At 43.3% G+C, this 17,294-nt stretch overlaps 1 protein-coding gene across 1 annotated transcript in view; it reads right to left on the bottom strand.

Moving 5' to 3' along the window:
* The window catches only part of cyp2u1 (cytochrome P450, family 2, subfamily U, polypeptide 1), a 35,822-nt gene that overhangs the window by 7,430 nt on the left and 11,098 nt on the right, over positions 1 to 17,294 (bottom strand). The window contains exon 4 of the mRNA XM_067996173.1: positions 10,484 to 10,651. Coding sequence (XP_067852274.1) covers positions 10,484 to 10,651 — 168 coding nt within the window. The remainder of the gene's footprint in view (positions 1 to 10,483; positions 10,652 to 17,294) is intronic.

Here is a 17,294-nt window from a genome sequence, read left to right as displayed (position 1 = left end):
CACAGAAATCGTGAACTTGCTCCTAGTGATTTGCAGGCAAGATGACAGCTTCAAATTAAAAGGCCATCACATGTTGCAATCAGAGAAATCATTGAAAAAGCACCAACTTGCTTATCTGCCCAGCTGGAAAGTAACTAATCACGCCACCAAACGGGTATGCTTAAAAATATCCGGTCTAAACTAACTTTTAACAGTAAGTCTTAATGATTGCCAAACAACTAAAAATTAACTTTTTTAAAAATGTGGAGTCTCATATTATGCCTTATTTTAATAGTTCTTGGTCATTAAATTTTTTTAAAGTCAAAATTATTTATTTTTTTACTTTTCCCTTCTGTCTCTAATTTAATTCAATTATTTCTTTGGCTTTTTATTAAAAAAAAATGTAAAATGTTTATTTACAGTGACAGGCAGAATACTAACTTTAAATGAATGAAGCCTGCTTGAGCAATGCAGCCTGAATCTGTGGGCGAGACTTCTCTTACTGACAGATTTTGTGGGTGTGTCTTCTCCTCTCAGACTTTTCCAGCCGCACGGCAACTCATGCTGTGCGGAGGCTGGGTTGATTGCACACATTTTGTTTAAAGTTTAAATTCAAGCAATTTGCGCTACAGAGCCCGCAGTAAGTATTTTCGTTAATTCACAGGAGCTGCGGTGAGCGTTGCCTCGCCGCTCTGCTCGATTTCTGGCCCCATTAGTTTTTTTCTCCCTATAATATTCAGTTACTGTACGGAAAGCTGGCATAGTTCTATACCTTAACATTTCCTTGCCGCCTTTTGCTGGACAGCAAGAAAGGGAGAGAGAAAAGCACCCAAGACCAACTCAATGAACATCCCCCATCAGTAAGGTGGTGAAGGCATATGGAGTAGCAAGTCTACTGAGGGCTGTGCAGATGAAAAGGATATACACTGCAAGTGGTCCCCAGACTGTATTATGAGTACAACCGCTGTAGTAGAACCTTGTGATGTAACTGGAGGGGAATCTCTAGACAAAATGTCTGCTCACAGGCTGCCTCTGGTCAGCAGTTTTAAAATACAGGAACAAGGAAGGACTGACAAACACTGGCAAGTATATAATATTTCCCTTTTATACCATATAGAATGGCAAGGCAATTGAAACAAGTACAGCTTCTCAATTATATAATTGATCGTGAATACAGTTTGGTACTGACTTAATGAATTGGCACTACTTTATAAAGCCTGGTTTCACATTTTCCTTGATGACTAAATGAAACCCACTGTCATTATAAAGACACACACAGCTGTTCATTTGCTGAAACTGAAAGCAGAAAGGAGTACAGACATGGTAGAATGTTCCACTGGATTGAGGCGTCCCCATTGTTCCTCTGTACTGGACTGCTTTATGCTGCAGTCTATGAAAGGAGTCTTGAATTCACATCTTAAAGTGATACTACTGCCAAGTATGGATGACTGTCTTCATGCCTGTTGCTAAAGCTGAGACTATGTACAATGAAAATACCATTCAATTCCTGCAGAACCAAATCATTAATATTTATTCCCAAATCACCAACTCCTTCAAAATGCAGTTTTTGAAGCAATTGTTGGCTAAGAGACAGAAAGGATAGAGTAGTGGTGAATGGTTGTTTAACAGACTAGAGGGAAGTATACAGTGGTGTCCCCCAGGAGTCGTTATTGGGACCACTGCTCTTTTTGATATACATCAATGACTGGAGTTGGGTATAGGGGGCATAATTTCAAAGTTTGTATATTACACAGCTTGGAAATGTAGTAAACTGTGAGGAGGATAGCAGCAAACTTCAGGAGGACATAGACAGAGTGGGGAAATGGCAGACAGATGGCAGATGAAATTTAATGTAGACAAGTGTGAAGAGATGCATTTTGGAAGGAAAAATGCAAGGGGAGAGGCAATATAAACTGGTACAATTTTAAAGGGGGTGCAGGAACAGAGATCTGGGGGGGGGGGTCACATACACAAATCTTTGAAGGTGGCAGGACAAACTGATAAAACTGCATTTTTTTTAAAAAAAGCTATGGGATCCTTGGCTTTACAAGCAGAGGTATGGAGTACAAAACCAAGGAAGTTATGGTAAACCTTTAAATCACTGGTTAGGCCTCATTGATTATTGTGTCCAATTCTGGGCATCACATTTTAGCAAGGATGTCAAGGCCTTGGAGAGTATGCAGAGGAGATTTACCAGAAAGGTACCAGGGATGAGGGATTTCAGTTATGTGGAAAGACTAGAGAAGCTGGGATTGTTCTCCTTGGAGCATAGAAGGTTGAGGGTTTGATAGAGGAGTTCAAAATTATGAGGCGTTTTGATATAGTAGATGGGGAGAAACTGTTTCCACTGGCAGGAGGATCAGTAACCAAAGGACACAGATTTAAGATGATTGCCAAAAAAATCCGGGGGGAAATTAGGAGAAATATTTTTACGCAGTGAGTTATGATCTGGAATGCAGTGCCTAGAGAAATTTGCAGGGCTATGGGGAAAGAGCAGGGGAGTGGGGCTAATTGGATAGCTCTTTCAAAGAGCCTGCACAGACACAATGGGCCAAATGACCCCCTTCTGTGCTATATGATTCTATAGTGATGAGTCCCCTAATTAGAGTGACATATGGTGAATTTACAATGAATAATCAGAGATATTTCATTCAATTAACAATAACGTGCATTTAACATAGAAAAACGTCCCGAGGCATTTCACAAAAGTGTAATCAAAAAATTGACCCCAAGCCAAAGAAGGAGACATTGGGAAGGATGAATAAAAGCTTACAATCATAGAATGGTTGCAGCACAGAAGAAGGCCATTCGGCCCATCGAGCCTGTGTTGGCTCTTTGTAAGATCAATCCAGTTAGTCCCACTCCCCTGCTCTTTCCCCGTAGCTCTTTCCCTTCAAGTATTTATCCAATTCCTTTTTGAAAGCCACAATTGAATCTGCTTCCACCACCCTTATAGGCAGCACATTTCAGATCATAATTACTCGCTGCGTAAAAAAGTTTTTCTTCATGCCGCCTTTGGTTCTTTTACCAATCACCTTAAATCTGTGTCGTCTGGTACACGACCCTTCCGCTAATGGGAAGAGTTTCTCTCTATCTACTCTGTCTAGACCCCTCATGATTTTGAACTCTTCTATCAAATCTCCTCTTAACCTTCTCTGCTCTAAGGAGAACAATCCCAGCTTCTCCAGTCTATCTACCTAACTGAAGTCCCTCAATCCTGAAACCATTCTAGTAAATCTTTTCTGCACCGTCTCCAAGGCCTTCACATTTTCTAAAGTGCAGTACCCAGAATTGGACATAATACTCCAGTTGTGGCCGAACCAGTGTTTTATAAAGGTTCAACATAACTTCCTTACTTTTGTACTCTGTGCCTCTATTTATAAAGCCCAGGATCCCGTATGCTTCTTTAACTACTTTCTCATCCTCTCCTGCCACCTTCAAAGATTTGTGCACATTTACCCCCCGATCTCTCTGTTCCTCCATCGCCCTTTAGAAATGTACCATTTAGTTTATATTGCCTCTCCTCATTCCTCCTGCCAAAATGTATCACTTTGCACTTCTCTGCATTAAATTTCATGTGTCATGTGTCCGCCCATTCCACCAGCCTGTCTATGTCTTCTTGAAGTCTATTACTATCCTCCTCACTATTTACTACACTTCCAAGTTTTGCATCATCTGCAAATTTTTAAATTGTGCCCTGTACACCCAAGTCCAAGTCATTAATATCTCAAAAAAAGCAGTGGTCCTAGAATCGACCCCTGGGGAACACCATTGCATACCTTCCTCCAGTCCAAAAAACAACCGTTCACTATTACAGTCTGTTTCCTGGCACTTAGCCAATTTCGTATCCCTAGAATGATAGAAAATTTAAGGCACTGAAGGAGGCCATTTGGCCCATCATGTCCACCAGCTTAATCCCACTTTCCAGCAATTGGTCCGTAGCCTTGTAGGACACTGCACTTTAGGTGCACATCCAGGTCCTTTTAAAATGAGTTGAGGGTTTCTACCTCTACCACCCTTTCAGGCAGTGAGTTCTAGACCGCTACCACCCTCTGCGTGAAAACATTTTTTCCTCAGCTCCCCTCTAATCCTTCTACCAATCACTTTAAATCTATGTCCCCTGGTTATTGACCTCTCTGCTAAGGGCAATAGGTCCTTCCTATCCACTCTATCTAGGCCCCTCATAATTTGGTACACCTTAATTAAATCACCCCTCAGCCTCCTCTGTTCCAAAGAGAACAACCCCAGCCTATCCAATCTTTCCTCATAGCTAAAATTCTCCAGTCCTGGCAACATCCTCGTAAACCTCCTCTGTACCCTCTCTAGTGCAATTATATCCTTCCTGTAATGTGGTGACCAGAACTGTACACAGTACTAAAGCTGTGGCTTAACCAGTGTTTTATACATTTCCAGCATAATCTCCCTGCTCTTTTATTCTATGCCTTGGCTAATAAAGGAAAGTATTCCATATGCCTTCTTAACCACCTTATCTACCTGTCCTGCTACCTTCAGGAATCTGTGGACATGCACTCCAAGGTCCCTCACTTCCTCTACACCTTTCAGTATCCTCCCATTTATTGTGTATTCCCTTGCCTTGTTTGCCCTCCCCAAATGCATTACCTCACACTTCTCCGGATTAAATTCCCATTTGCCACTTTTCTGCCCACCTGACCACTCCATTGATATCTTCCTGCAGTCTACAGCTTTCCTACTCACTATCAACCACACGGTCAATTTTTGTATCATCTGCCAACTTCTTAATCATGCCCCCTATATTTAAGTCCAAATAATTAATGTATATCACAAAAAGCAAGGGACCCAGTACTTTCCCACAGAAAACAGCCTTCCAGTTATTAAAAAACCCGTCGACCATTACCCTTTGCTTCCTGCCACTGAGCCAATTTTGGATCCAACTTGCCACTCTCCCTTGGATCCCATGAGCTTTTACTTTTTTGACCAGTCTGCCATGTGGGACCTTGTCAAAAGCCTTGCTAAAATCCAAGTAGACTACATCAAATGCTCTAGTCTCATCGACCCTCCTTGATACCGCCTCAAAAAATTCAATCAAGTTAGTCAGATACGACCTTCCCTTAACAAATCCATGCTGACTGTCCTTGATTACTCCGTGCCTTTCTAAGTGACGGTTTATCCTGTCCCTCAGAACTGATTCCAATAATTTGCCCACCACCGAGGTTAGACTGACTGGCCTGTAATTACTCGGTCTGTCCCTCGGTCCCTTTTAGCAATGGTACAACGTTAGCAGTCCTCCAATCCTCCGGTGCCACGCCTGTATCCAGTGAGGATTGGAAAATGATGGTCAGAGCCTCCGCTATTTCCTCCCTGGCTTCTCTTAACAGTCTGGGATACATTTCATCTGGCCCTGGTGATTTATCTACTTTCAAAGATGCTAATCCCTTAATACTTCCTCTCTCACTAAGTTTATCCCATCCAATATTACTCACTCTTCCTCCTTAACTACAATGTCTGCATCGTCCCTCTCTTTTGTGAAGACGGACGCAAAGTATTCATTAAGAACCATACCAACATCTTCCACCTCCACATATAGGTTACCTTTTTGGTCTCTAATGGGCCCTACTCTTTCCTTAGTTATCCTCTTGCTCTTAATGTATTTATAAAACATCTTTGAGTTTTCCTTGATTTTACTTGTCAATATTTTTTCATGCCCTCTCTTTGCTTTCCTAATTTCCTTTTTAATTTCACCCCTGCACTTTTTATATTCCTCTAGGCTTTCTGTAGTATTGAGTTCTCGGTGTTTGACATAAACTTTCCTTTTCTGCCTTATCTTACCCTGTATGCTCCTTGACATCCAAGGGGCTCGAGATTTGGCAGCCCCACCCTTTTTCTTTGTGGGAACATGTTTATTCTGCACCCCTTGAATCTTCCCCTTGAATGCTCCCACTGCTCTGACATTGACTTTAAGTAGCTGTTTCCAGTCCACTTTTGCTAAATCACTTTTTAGTTCAGTAAAATTGGCCTTTCCCCAATTGAGAACTTTAACTTCTGTTCCATCTTTGTCCTTTTCCATAACTATGCTAAGACTAACTGAATTATGATCACTACTACAAAAATGCTCTCCCATTGATACTCCTTCCACCTGCCCAGCCTCATTTCCTAAAACTAAATCCAGAACTGCCCCCTCTCTTGTTGGCTTGTTATGTACTGGCTAAAAAAGTTCTCCTGAATTTAGTTTAAGAACTTTGTGTCCTCTATACCCTTCACACTGTTTGTGTCCCAGTTAATATTAGGGTGAAATCCCCTATTACCGCCCTACTGTGTTGCACTTCTCGGAAATTTGCCTACATAGTTGCTCTTCTATTTCCCTCTGACTGTTTGGGTGTCTATAGTACACTCCCAGTAGTGTGACTGTCCCTTTTTTGTTCCTTAGCTCAACCCATATGGCCTCATTTGAAGATCCTTCTAACATATCATCCCTCCTCACAGCTGTAATTATTTTATGAACCAAAATTGCCATCCCCCCTCCCTTTTTTATCCCCTTCTCTATCTCGTCTGAAAACCCTTTAACCAGGAATGTTGAGCTGCCAATCCTGCCTCTCTTTAAGCCTTGTTTCTGTAATAGCCATGCTGCCACTGACCTGTTTATTGCATGGGCTTCAATTTTGCTGACAAACCTATTCTGTGGCACTTTATCAAACGCCTTATGAAAGTCCATACATGCATCAACTGCACTGCCCTCATCAATCCTCTCTGTTACCTCATCAAAAAACTCAATCAAGTTAGTTAAACACGATTTGCCTTTAACAAATCCATGCTGGCTTCCCTTTATTAATCCACACTTGTCCAAGTGGCTATTAATTTTGTCCCAGATTATCGTTTCTGAAAGCATCCCCACCACCGAAGTTAAACTGACTGGACTGTAATTGACGGGTTTATCCTTACACCCTTTTTTGAACAAGGGTGTGACATTTGCAATTCTCCAGTCCTCTGGCACCACCCCCATATCTAAGGAGAATTGGAAAATTATGGACGGCACCTCTGCAATTTCCACCCTTACTTCCCTCAGCAACCTGGGATGCATCCCATCCGGACCGGATGACTTATCTACTTTAAGTACAGATAGCCTTTCTAGTACCTCCTCTTTATCAATTTTTAGCCCATCCAGTATCTCAACTACCTCCTCTTTTACTGTGACTTTGGCAGCATCTTCTTCCTTGGTAAAGACAGATGCAAAGTATTAATTAGTACCTCAGCCATGCCCTCTGCCTCCATGAGTAGATCTCTTTTTTTGGACCCTAATCGGCCCCAGCCTTCCTCTTACTACCCACTTCCCGTTTTTATGCCTGTAGAAGACTTTTGGATTCCTTTTTATGTTGGCCACCAGTCAATTCTCATACTCTTTCTTTGTCTCCCTTATTTCCTTTTTCATTTCTCCTTTTGTACGTTCTATATTCAGCCTGGTTCTCACTTGTATTATCAACCTGACATCTGTCATATGCCCCCTTTTTCTGCTTTATCTTACTCTCTGACTCTTTCGTCATCCAGGGAGCTCTAGCTTTGGTTGCCCTATCTTTCCTCCTCATGGGAATGTACCTGAACCGTCTCCTCCTTAAAAGCCACCCATTGTTCGATTAAAGTTTTGCCTGCCAATCTTTGATTCCAATTTACCCGGGCCAGATCCGTTCTCAACCCACTGAAATTGGCCCTCCTCCAATTAAGTATTTTTACTCTAGATTACTCCTTGTCCTTTTCCATAACTAATCTAAACCTTATGATACTATGATCACTGTTCCCTAAATGTTCCCCCACTGACATTTGCTCCAGTTGACCCATTTCATTCCCCAGAACTAGATCCAGCAACGCCTCCTTCATCGTTGGGCCGGAAACATATTGATCAAGAAAGTTCTCCTGAACACTTCAGAAATTCCTCCCCCTCTTTGCTTTTTACACTATCACTATCTCAGTTCCATTAGGATAATTGAAGTCCTCCATTATCACTGCTCTAAAGTTATTGCACCTCTCTGTAATTTTCCTGCAAATGTGCTCTGTATTCTTCCCACTAGTTGGTGGCCTATAGAATACACCCAGTAGTGTAATGGCGCCTCTATTGTTTCTTAACTCTAACCAAATAGATTCTGTCCTTGACCCCTCAAGGACATCCTCTCTCTTCAGCACTGCAATATTCTCCTTAATCAGTACTGCCACCCCCCTCCTTTTTTTCCTGAACACCTTGTATCCAGGAATATTTAGTACCCAATCATGCCCTTTTTTAAGCCAGTTTTCCGTTATCCCCACTATATCATATTCCCATGTGGCTATTTGCACCTGCAGCTCACCAATCTTATTTAGCACACTTTGTGCGCTTGCACACATGCACTCTAAACCTATCTTAGACCTTCTCGTAATCTCTCTTAGTTTGATCCTACCTAATACTGTACTATTTCTTACTCTAGTGCTATCTGTCTCTCCCAAATCTTTGTGCACCTTGTTTCTCCTTTCTAATGCTACATCCTGGTGCCCACCCCCCCACTGCAAAATTAGTTTAAATCCTCCCCCACAGCAGTAGTGAACTTCCCCACGAGGACATTGGTCCCAGCTCTGTTAAGGTGCAACCCAGTCCGTCTTGAACAGGTCGCTCCTGCCCTAGAACTGGTCCCAACACCCCAAGAATCTGAAGCCCTCCCTCTTGCACCATGTCTCTAGCCACACATTATCTTCCTATTTCTGTACTCACTAACGCGTGGCACTGGGAGTAATCCAGAGATTACTACCTTTGAGGTCCTGCTTTTTAACTTCTTCCCCAACTCCTGAAACTCTGACCACAGGACCTCATCCCTTTTCTTTCCTATGTCGTTGGTACCCACACGGACCACGACTTCTGGCTGTTCCCCTTCTCCCCGCAGAATGTTCTGCACCCTCTCCATGATGTCCTTTACCCTGGCACCAGGGAGGCAACACACCATGCAGAACTCATGTTGGCGGTCACATAAACGCCTGTCTGTCCCTCTGACTATCGAATCCCCTGACTACTACACTTCTACACTTCACTGTGCCCCCCTGTGCAGTCCTTTGGACTGCACTCCTTCAAGGTGTCGTCACCCTCACTGGTATTCTGAATACCGATTTGAGAATGCCACACACCCAGAAGATTCCTACACTGTCCGCCTCTTCCTACCCTTTCAGATGGCCCCCCACTTGCTATCCTGAACTCTCTGTGGCTGCAGGGTGAACCCTCCTGGAACGTACGATCCAGGAAACCGTCAGTCTCCCTTATGCTCTGCAGTGACTCCAGCTGCCCCTCAAGCTCAGAAACCCTCAGCTTGATCTCGAGCAACTGGAGGCATTTCCTGCACATGTGGCCCTCCAGGATACGTGAAGCCTCCTGAAGTTCCCACATGACGCAGGAATTGCAGGCAATGGGTCTCAGCTGCCCATCCATTATATTTAGAAACTTTTTTTTTCTAAACTCCCTTTATTCTATTATTAATTTACTTACTGTTTACTTACCCCTTTTACCCTACCCTTTTATTCAGGGTCTCCCAGAGTGCCTCCTCTCTGTTTACTGAGACATCACTGCAATGTCACTCTCTCTGTTCTTAGTGAATGGGGCTCCTCCCCTGGTGCTCAGCGCTGCTTCTCTCAACTCCACTCCACTCCTGCTTTTGTACTGATACCTGGGGCTCCTCCCCTGGTGCTCAACGCCTCTTCTCTTGACTAAATTATCTATTTATTTACAGGTAATTACTTTTTAGTCTGTTTTGTTTTTTTATCGCTTTTTTAAATTTAGCACTCCCCCCCCCCCCCCCCCCCCGCCCCCACTAATTCCCACTCTCATCAAATTCTCAAGTTCCCACTTGGTTCACGATCCACTCTCTTTGCGATGCCCACTTTGTGCTTCAGCAGATACTTTATACACCTTTTGAGAACAGCAGTTACAACTGCTCAATCAGCTTCCAGTAATTACCCTCTATTCAGGCAATCACCTACAGCTGATTGACTGTTAACTGTAAACTGTCACTGACTTGCAGTTTCTGTTAACCGTTACTAATTTGCAGTTTCTTTTAAAATTTTAAAGTTCTAAGTTAAATTTTAAACTAAATTTTAATTTCAATTCACCCACTACTTTACCAGAGTCCCACTCTCACCAAATTCTCAAGTTCCCACTCGGTTCTATTTGCGATGCCCGCTCTGTGCTTCAGTCCTCTCTTGGTCAAAGAGGTGGGTTTTAAGGAGGAGAGGGAAGTCAAGAGGTGGAGAGAGAATACTAAAGCATGGTAGCTGAGGGCACAAGTTGCAACATGGGGGCCTGCAGTATTAAGTCTGGATATCTTAAATGTATCGACAGAGGTGTCAGTCTACTTGCAACTCATGCAAATTCCAAGCACTGAGCATTGGAGTAGCATTCACAGATGGCTACAAACAAGTTGCCACCTGGCTCCTTAGCTGATTAATGGCAGTGAGCTCAAATTAAAAAAATTAGGAAAACAAAATTTAAAAAGGGAACATTACACAAAAAAATGAACTTTACCTATTCCAAAAGGCATAAATGCTTCATTTTTCACAATATTTCCATCTGCATCCAAGAAACGAGAAGGATTAAATTCATCAGGTTGCTCCCACATGCTTGGATCTCTGTGCACTGACCACAGATTTGCAACCACTATACTTCCCTTGGGTATAGTGTAATCTTTAAAGCCTGGAAAAAAAGTCAAATACAAATTAACATCAAACATGAAAGAGAGTGATTAGTAGCAGAACTTGAATTCAATCTGATTTTACTTTTTTAGTCCCATCTTCCCTGACCCTGTCAGTTTAATACTTCATATACTTATAAATTAAAATTGTTTTATTTCTGGTTTCAGTACATTCTTTGCATTTTCTTCAATGTATTTGAGAGCTTTTAGATTTTATTCGTTTTCCCACCCTCATTTTTTCCTCTGCTTCCCTCTTCAGTTGTTCCTGTGATATTGGTTATGAGATGGCCCAATGCATTCTGGAGTGTTTTTTTTTTATTCGTTCATGGGATGTGGGCGTTGCTGGCGAGGCCGGCATTTATTGCCCATCCCTAATTGCCCTTGAGAAGGTGGTGGTGAGCTGCCTTCTTGAACCGCAACAGTCCGTGTGGTGAAGGTTCACCCACAGTGCTGTTAGGAAGGGAGTTCCAGGATTTTGACCCAGCGACGATGAAGGAACGGCGATATATTTCCAAGTCGGGATGGTGTGTGACTTGGAGGTAAACGTGCAGGTGGTGTTGTTCCCACGTGCCTGCTGCTCTTGTCCTTCTAGGTGGTAGAGGTCGCGGGTTTGGGAGGTGCTGTCGAAGAAGCCTTGGCGAGTTGCTGCAGTGCATCCTGTGGATGGTACACATTGCAGCCACTGTGCACCAGTGGTGAAGAGAGTGAATGTTTAGGCTGGTGGATGGGGTCCCAATCAAGTGGGCTGCTTTGTCCTGGATGGTGTTGAGCTTCTTGAATGTTGTTGGAACTGCATTCATCCAGGCAAGTGGAGAGTATTCCATCACACTCCTGACTTGTGCCTTGTCGATGGTGGAAAGGCTTTGGGGAGTCAGGAGGTGAGTCACTCGCCGCAGAATACCCAGCCTCTGACCTGCTCTCGTAGCCACAGTATTTATATGGCTGGTCCAGTTAAGTTTTTGATCAATGGTGACCCCCAGCATGTTGATGGTGGGGGATTCGGCGATGCTAATGCCGTTGAATGTCAAGGGGAGGTGGTTAGACTCTCTCCTGTTGGAGATGGTCATTGCCTGGCACTTGTCTGGCGCGAATGTTATTTGCCACTCATCAGCCCAAGCCTGGATGTTGTCCAGGTCTTGCTGCACGTGGGCTCGGACTGCTTCATTATTTGAGGGGTTGCGAATGGAACTGAACACTGTGCAATCATCAGCGAGCATCCCCATTTCTGACCTTATGATGGAGGGAAGGTCATTGATGAAGCAGCTGAAGATGGTTGGGCCTAGGACACTGCCCTGAGGAACTCCTGCAGCAATGTCCTGGGGCTGAGATGATTGGCCTCCAACAACCACTACCATCTTCCTTTGTGCTAGGTATGACTCCAGCCACTGGAGAGTTTTTCCCCTGATTCCCATTGACTTCAATTTTACTAGGGCTCCTTGGTGCCACACTCGGTCAAATACTGCCTTGATGTCAAGGGCAGTCACTCTCACCTCACCTCTGGAATTCAGCTCTTTTGTCCATGTTCCAAGCAGTTCAATGCTAATGCTTGCTGAGAATAAAGGTACTGGCCCTAGATTGGTTCCCATACTGTTTAAAACATGGCCCTCATTAATGACACCATTAATGAGCGATGCTAATGAGCAACAAAGTCACATCAGTCTTTTGAGTCTGATACTAGTTACATACTAGCAGATACTAGTATTGCAGAAAAAGTTTAATTGTTGTTTGGTCAGGGATGTGTAGAGACTAGAATCTGATTGTCAGTTTCTGTTTGAGATGTAGTCAGCATTTTAAGACTGGAACAAAATGTGATATATTGACATATGGTTTTTAATATATGACTAATTGATCTCCTGTGACATTGTTCTTCAGAAGTTGGAGGAAACTGTTTATATGAGAGCAAGTCATGTAGCATTATGATAAATGAGCGGATACATTGCTTGGGAAAGAGGGGCTGGGTTTATAAGGATTCAAGAGGGGATGTGGGAGCAGTCAAGAGGACTCAAAGTGAGCAGTTGTGGGTAACAGTGTATAGTTTCGGGACGGTGATGAGTAGTCAAGGAGGAAAGAAGTTAGGATTTGGGAGAAGTGAGTAGTGAAGAGGCAGGAGAGCACAGTAAGTAATAGAGGAAGTAGAGAATATTGTGGGGTTTGGTATAGTGAGCACGTTGGGTGGGATGTGGGATGGTGAATTTGGGTGCATAGCTAGGGCAAATTTGTTGGGTAGTGAGTAACTGGGAAGGGAGTAATTAGTACTTGAAGGAAGGTTCTGATGAAGGGTCATCAACCTGAAGCGTTAACACTGTTTCTTTCTCCACAGATGCTGCCTCACTTGCTGAGTATTTCCAGCATTTTCTGTTTTTATTTCAGATTCCCAGCATCCGTAGTATTTTGCTTTTGACTTGAAGGAAGGTAATGAGTATTGGGGTAGTAAGTAATTGAGGGATGGGTAGTTAGTATTGGGGCAGTGGGTAGTTGAGAGTTGAGTGAGCAGTGTGAAGGATGGGTAGTGGGCACCTGCAGAGCAGTTGGCAGTTAGAAATAGTTAGGAGTTGGGCAATGGGTGTTGGGCAGTAAAAAGTACTGTAGAATACAAGAAGCATATCATTTTTGCAAACACACTGCATGTGATACATAAGTTGGTACACTACTGGGTGTATTCTGTAGGCCACCAACTAGTGGGAAGGATTTAGAGGAGCAAATTTGCAAGGAAATTACAGAGAGGTGCAAAAGCCATAGAGTAGTGATAACGGGGGACTTCAACTATCCTAATATAGACTGGGATAGTAATAATATAAGGGGCACAGAGGGGGAGGAATTTTTGAAGTGTGTTCAGGAGAACTTTCTTGATCAGTAAGTTTCCGGCCCAACGAGGATTTGCTGGATCTGGATCTGGGGAATGAGGCAGGCCAAGTGGAGCAAGTGTCAGTGGGGGAAAATTTAGGGAACAGCGATAGTGTCATAATGTTTAGAATAGCTATGGAAAAGGACAAGGACCACTCTAAAGTAAAAATACTCAATTGGAGGACAGCCAATTTCAGTGGGATGCGAACAGATCTGGCCCAGGTAAATTGGAATCAAAGATTGGCAGGCAAAACTGTAATTGAACAATGGGCGCCCTTTAAGGAGGAGATGGTTCGGGTACAGTCTAGGTACATTCCCATGAGGGAGAAAGGTAGGGCAACTAAAGCCAGAACTCCCTGGATGACAAAAGAGATAGAGGGTATGATGAAGCAGAAAAAAGGGGCGTATGACAGATATCAGGTTGATAACACAAGTGAGAACCAGTCTGAATATAGAAAGTTCAGAGGGGAAGTGAAAAAGGAAATAAGAGGGCAAAGAGAATATGAGAATAGACTGGCGGCCAATATAAAAGGGAATCCAAAAGTCTTCCAAAGGCATGTAAACAGTAAACGGGTAGTAAGAGGAGGGGTGGGACTGATTACGGACCAAAAAGGAGATCTACTCATGGAGGCAGAGGGCATGGCTGAGGTACTAAATGAGTACTTTGCAACTGTCTTTACCAAGGAAGAAGATGCCAGAGTCCCAGTAAAGGAAAATGTAGTTGAGATACTGGATGGGCTAAAAATTGATAAAGAGGAGGTACTAGAAAGGCTAGCTGTACTTAAAGTAGATAAGTCATCCGGTCCGGATGGGATGCACCCTAGGTTGCTGAGGGAAGTGAGAGTGGAAATTGCAGGGATACTGGCCATAATCTTCCAAACATCCTTAGATACGGGGGTGGTGTCAGAGGACTGGAGAACTGCAAATGTTACACCATTGTTCAAAAAACGGTGTAAGGATAAACCCAGCAACTACAGTCCAGTCAGTTTAACCTCGGTGGTGGGGAAACTTTTAGAAACGATAATCCAGGACAGAATTAGCAGTCACTTGGACAAGTGTGGATTGATTAGGGAAAACCAGTACGGATTTGTTAAAGGCAAATTGTGTTTAACTAACTTGATAGAGTTTTTTCGAAGAGGTAACAGAGAGGGCTGACGAGGGCAATGTAGTTGATGTGGTGTATATGGACTTTCAAAAGGCGTTTGATAAAGTAACATTGATAGGCTTGTCATCAAGATTGAAGCCCATGGAATAAAATGGGCAGTAGCAGCATGGATACAGAATTGGCTATGTAAGAGGAAACAGAAAGCAGTGATGAACGACTGTTTTTCGGACTGGACGGAGGTGTACAGTGGTGTTCCCCAGGGGTCGGTGCTAGGACCACTGCTTTTCTTGATATATATTAATGACTTGGACTTGGGTGTACAGGGCACAATTTCCAAATTTGCAGATGACACAAAACTTGGAAGTGTAGTGAACAGTGAGGAGGATAGTGATAGGCTTCAAGAGGTTATAAACAGGCTGGTGGCATGGGTGGACACATGGCAGATGGAATTTAATGCAGAAAAATGTGAAGTGATACATTTCGGTAGGAAGAATGAGGAGAGGCAATATAAACTAAAGGGCACAATTCTAAAAGGGATACAGGAACAGAGAGATCTGAGGGTATTTGTATACAAATCGTTGAAGGTGGTGGGGCAGGTTGAGAAAGTGGTTAAAAAAGCATACGGGATCCTGAGCTTTATAAATAGATGTGGAGATGCCGGTGACGGACTGGGGTGGACTAATGTAAGGAATCTTACAACACCAGGTTATAGTCCAACAGTTTTATTTGAAAATCACAAGCTTTCGGAGCTTTCCTCCTTCGTCACACCTGACGAAGGAGGAAAGCTCCGAAAGCTTGTGATTTTCAAATAAAACTGTTGGGACTATAACCTGGTGGTGTAAGATTCCTTACATTTATAAATAGAGGCATAGAGTACAAAGCAAGGAAGTCATGGTGAACCTTTACAAAAACACTGGTTTGGCCACATCTGGAGTATTGTGTCCAGTTCTGGGCAATGCACTTTAGGAAAGAGGTAAAGGCCTTAGAGAGGGTGCAGAAGAGATTTACTGGAATGATTCCAGGGATGAGAGACTTTAGTTATGTAGATAGACTGGAAAAGCTGGGTTTGTTCTCCTTGGAAGAGAGAAGTTGAGAGATGATTTGATAGAGGTATTCAAAATCATGAAGGGTCTAGACAGAGTAGATAGAGAGAAACTGTTCCCTTTGGCGGAAGGGTCAAGAACCAGAGGTCATAGATATAAGGTGATTGGCAAAAGAACCAAAGGTGACATGCGGAAAAACTTTTTCACACAGTTAGTGGTTAGGATCTGGAATGCACTGCCAGAGAGGTTGGTGGAGGCAGATTCGATCATGGCTTTCAAAAGGGAATTGGATAAGTACTTGAAAGGAAAAAAGTTGCAGGGCTATGGGGATATGGCAGGGAAGTGGGACTAGCTGCATTGCTTTTGCATAGAGCCGGCACGGACTCAATAGACCGAATGGCCTCCTTCCGGCTGTAACCTTTCTATGATTCTATGAGATGGAACTAATTGGAATGTTCACATTATCTATCAAGAAAACATAGGCAATGGTAATTAAAACCTTTGTGTTTACCTGGCAAGATTCCAAAATATATTCATTTGTTCTTTGGAAAAACAAAGCTTAAGACAAAGAAATATCACGAGTTCTCTCTGTCTGTCCCCCTGAGCTAAATAAATAACTAAATATTTACCAGAAAAATTCATTCTGCAGCTAGCTTTCAAGAAATTTAGAAAGAAACTCAAAAATTCTTTCCCACACTGAGGAAATATACCCGTTCAGGCATCGAGCAAAATGCCGGTTATCCCACTGATGCATGATGGGAAATTCTTCACACGCTCAGATTGCCATCTTCCTGAAGCTGACAGAGTGATAGTCTGGGGCAAAATATCAACTTCATGCCAAAGCTTTTGAGAGAGGCTAAGGCCCTGTGGTAAATACATTAATGAAGCTGTAAAAAGGCTCAAACTACAATTTTATAGGTAAGTTTAATTCTGAAATATGCATTTTTACGTCTTTATTATGTTACACACTTTATTTTGGACATTAGAAATTTCAATCACTGAGAAAAATTGGCCACTGTAAGGAGTTTGAAAATATTTCAATCAACCTAATTGATTGATTCAGACTTGGTAGATATGTGTAGGCCTCATAGTTACAGGTAGATCTGGTTAGAGTTATGGGGCATGATTTTGACCGGGTTCTGTGATTGTTGGGGGGGGGGGGGTCCCCCGATCATTGGGGGGTGGGGGGGTCGGAGGTCGGTGTGGGTGTCTGTGATCGTTTGGGGGGTGTGGGGTCTGCGATGGTTTAGGAGGAGCAGAGATCGTGGGGGGGGGGGGGGCTATGTCTGCGATCATCGGGGGGTCACTGCAGGTAGGCTTGTTGTGCCTGGGGGAAGCATTCCTGCTCCTCCGGGCCCATAAGCTGTGCCAGAAAGACACTTACCTGCAGTTTCGGGCCTTCTCACCTCCTCTCACGTGGCGTGAAGGCGAAGGCCTGGGAATCTTATTTCAGCCAATCAAAAAGTGATCCCAAAGCATAGTCCAGGAAGCGAGATGCGAGAGCACTGCACACAGGAACCACGATCTAGCGTATCTTTTTTAATATATTGTGGACTAGATGATGAGGCATCCTGCCATTTTCTGACCTCCCTCCAGAACCTTTTCCATAATTTTCAAAAAATTCTTAATGGCCGGGCCTCATTTCCATAAATT

The sequence above is a fragment of the Heptranchias perlo genome, chromosome 14, assembly GCF_035084215.1.
Source record: "Heptranchias perlo isolate sHepPer1 chromosome 14, sHepPer1.hap1, whole genome shotgun sequence".
In the NCBI taxonomy this organism is placed as follows: Eukaryota; Metazoa; Chordata; class Chondrichthyes; order Hexanchiformes; family Hexanchidae; genus Heptranchias; species Heptranchias perlo.
The sequence above is the reverse complement of the archived record's forward strand: the minus strand, read 5'-3'. Positions and strand labels throughout refer to the sequence as shown.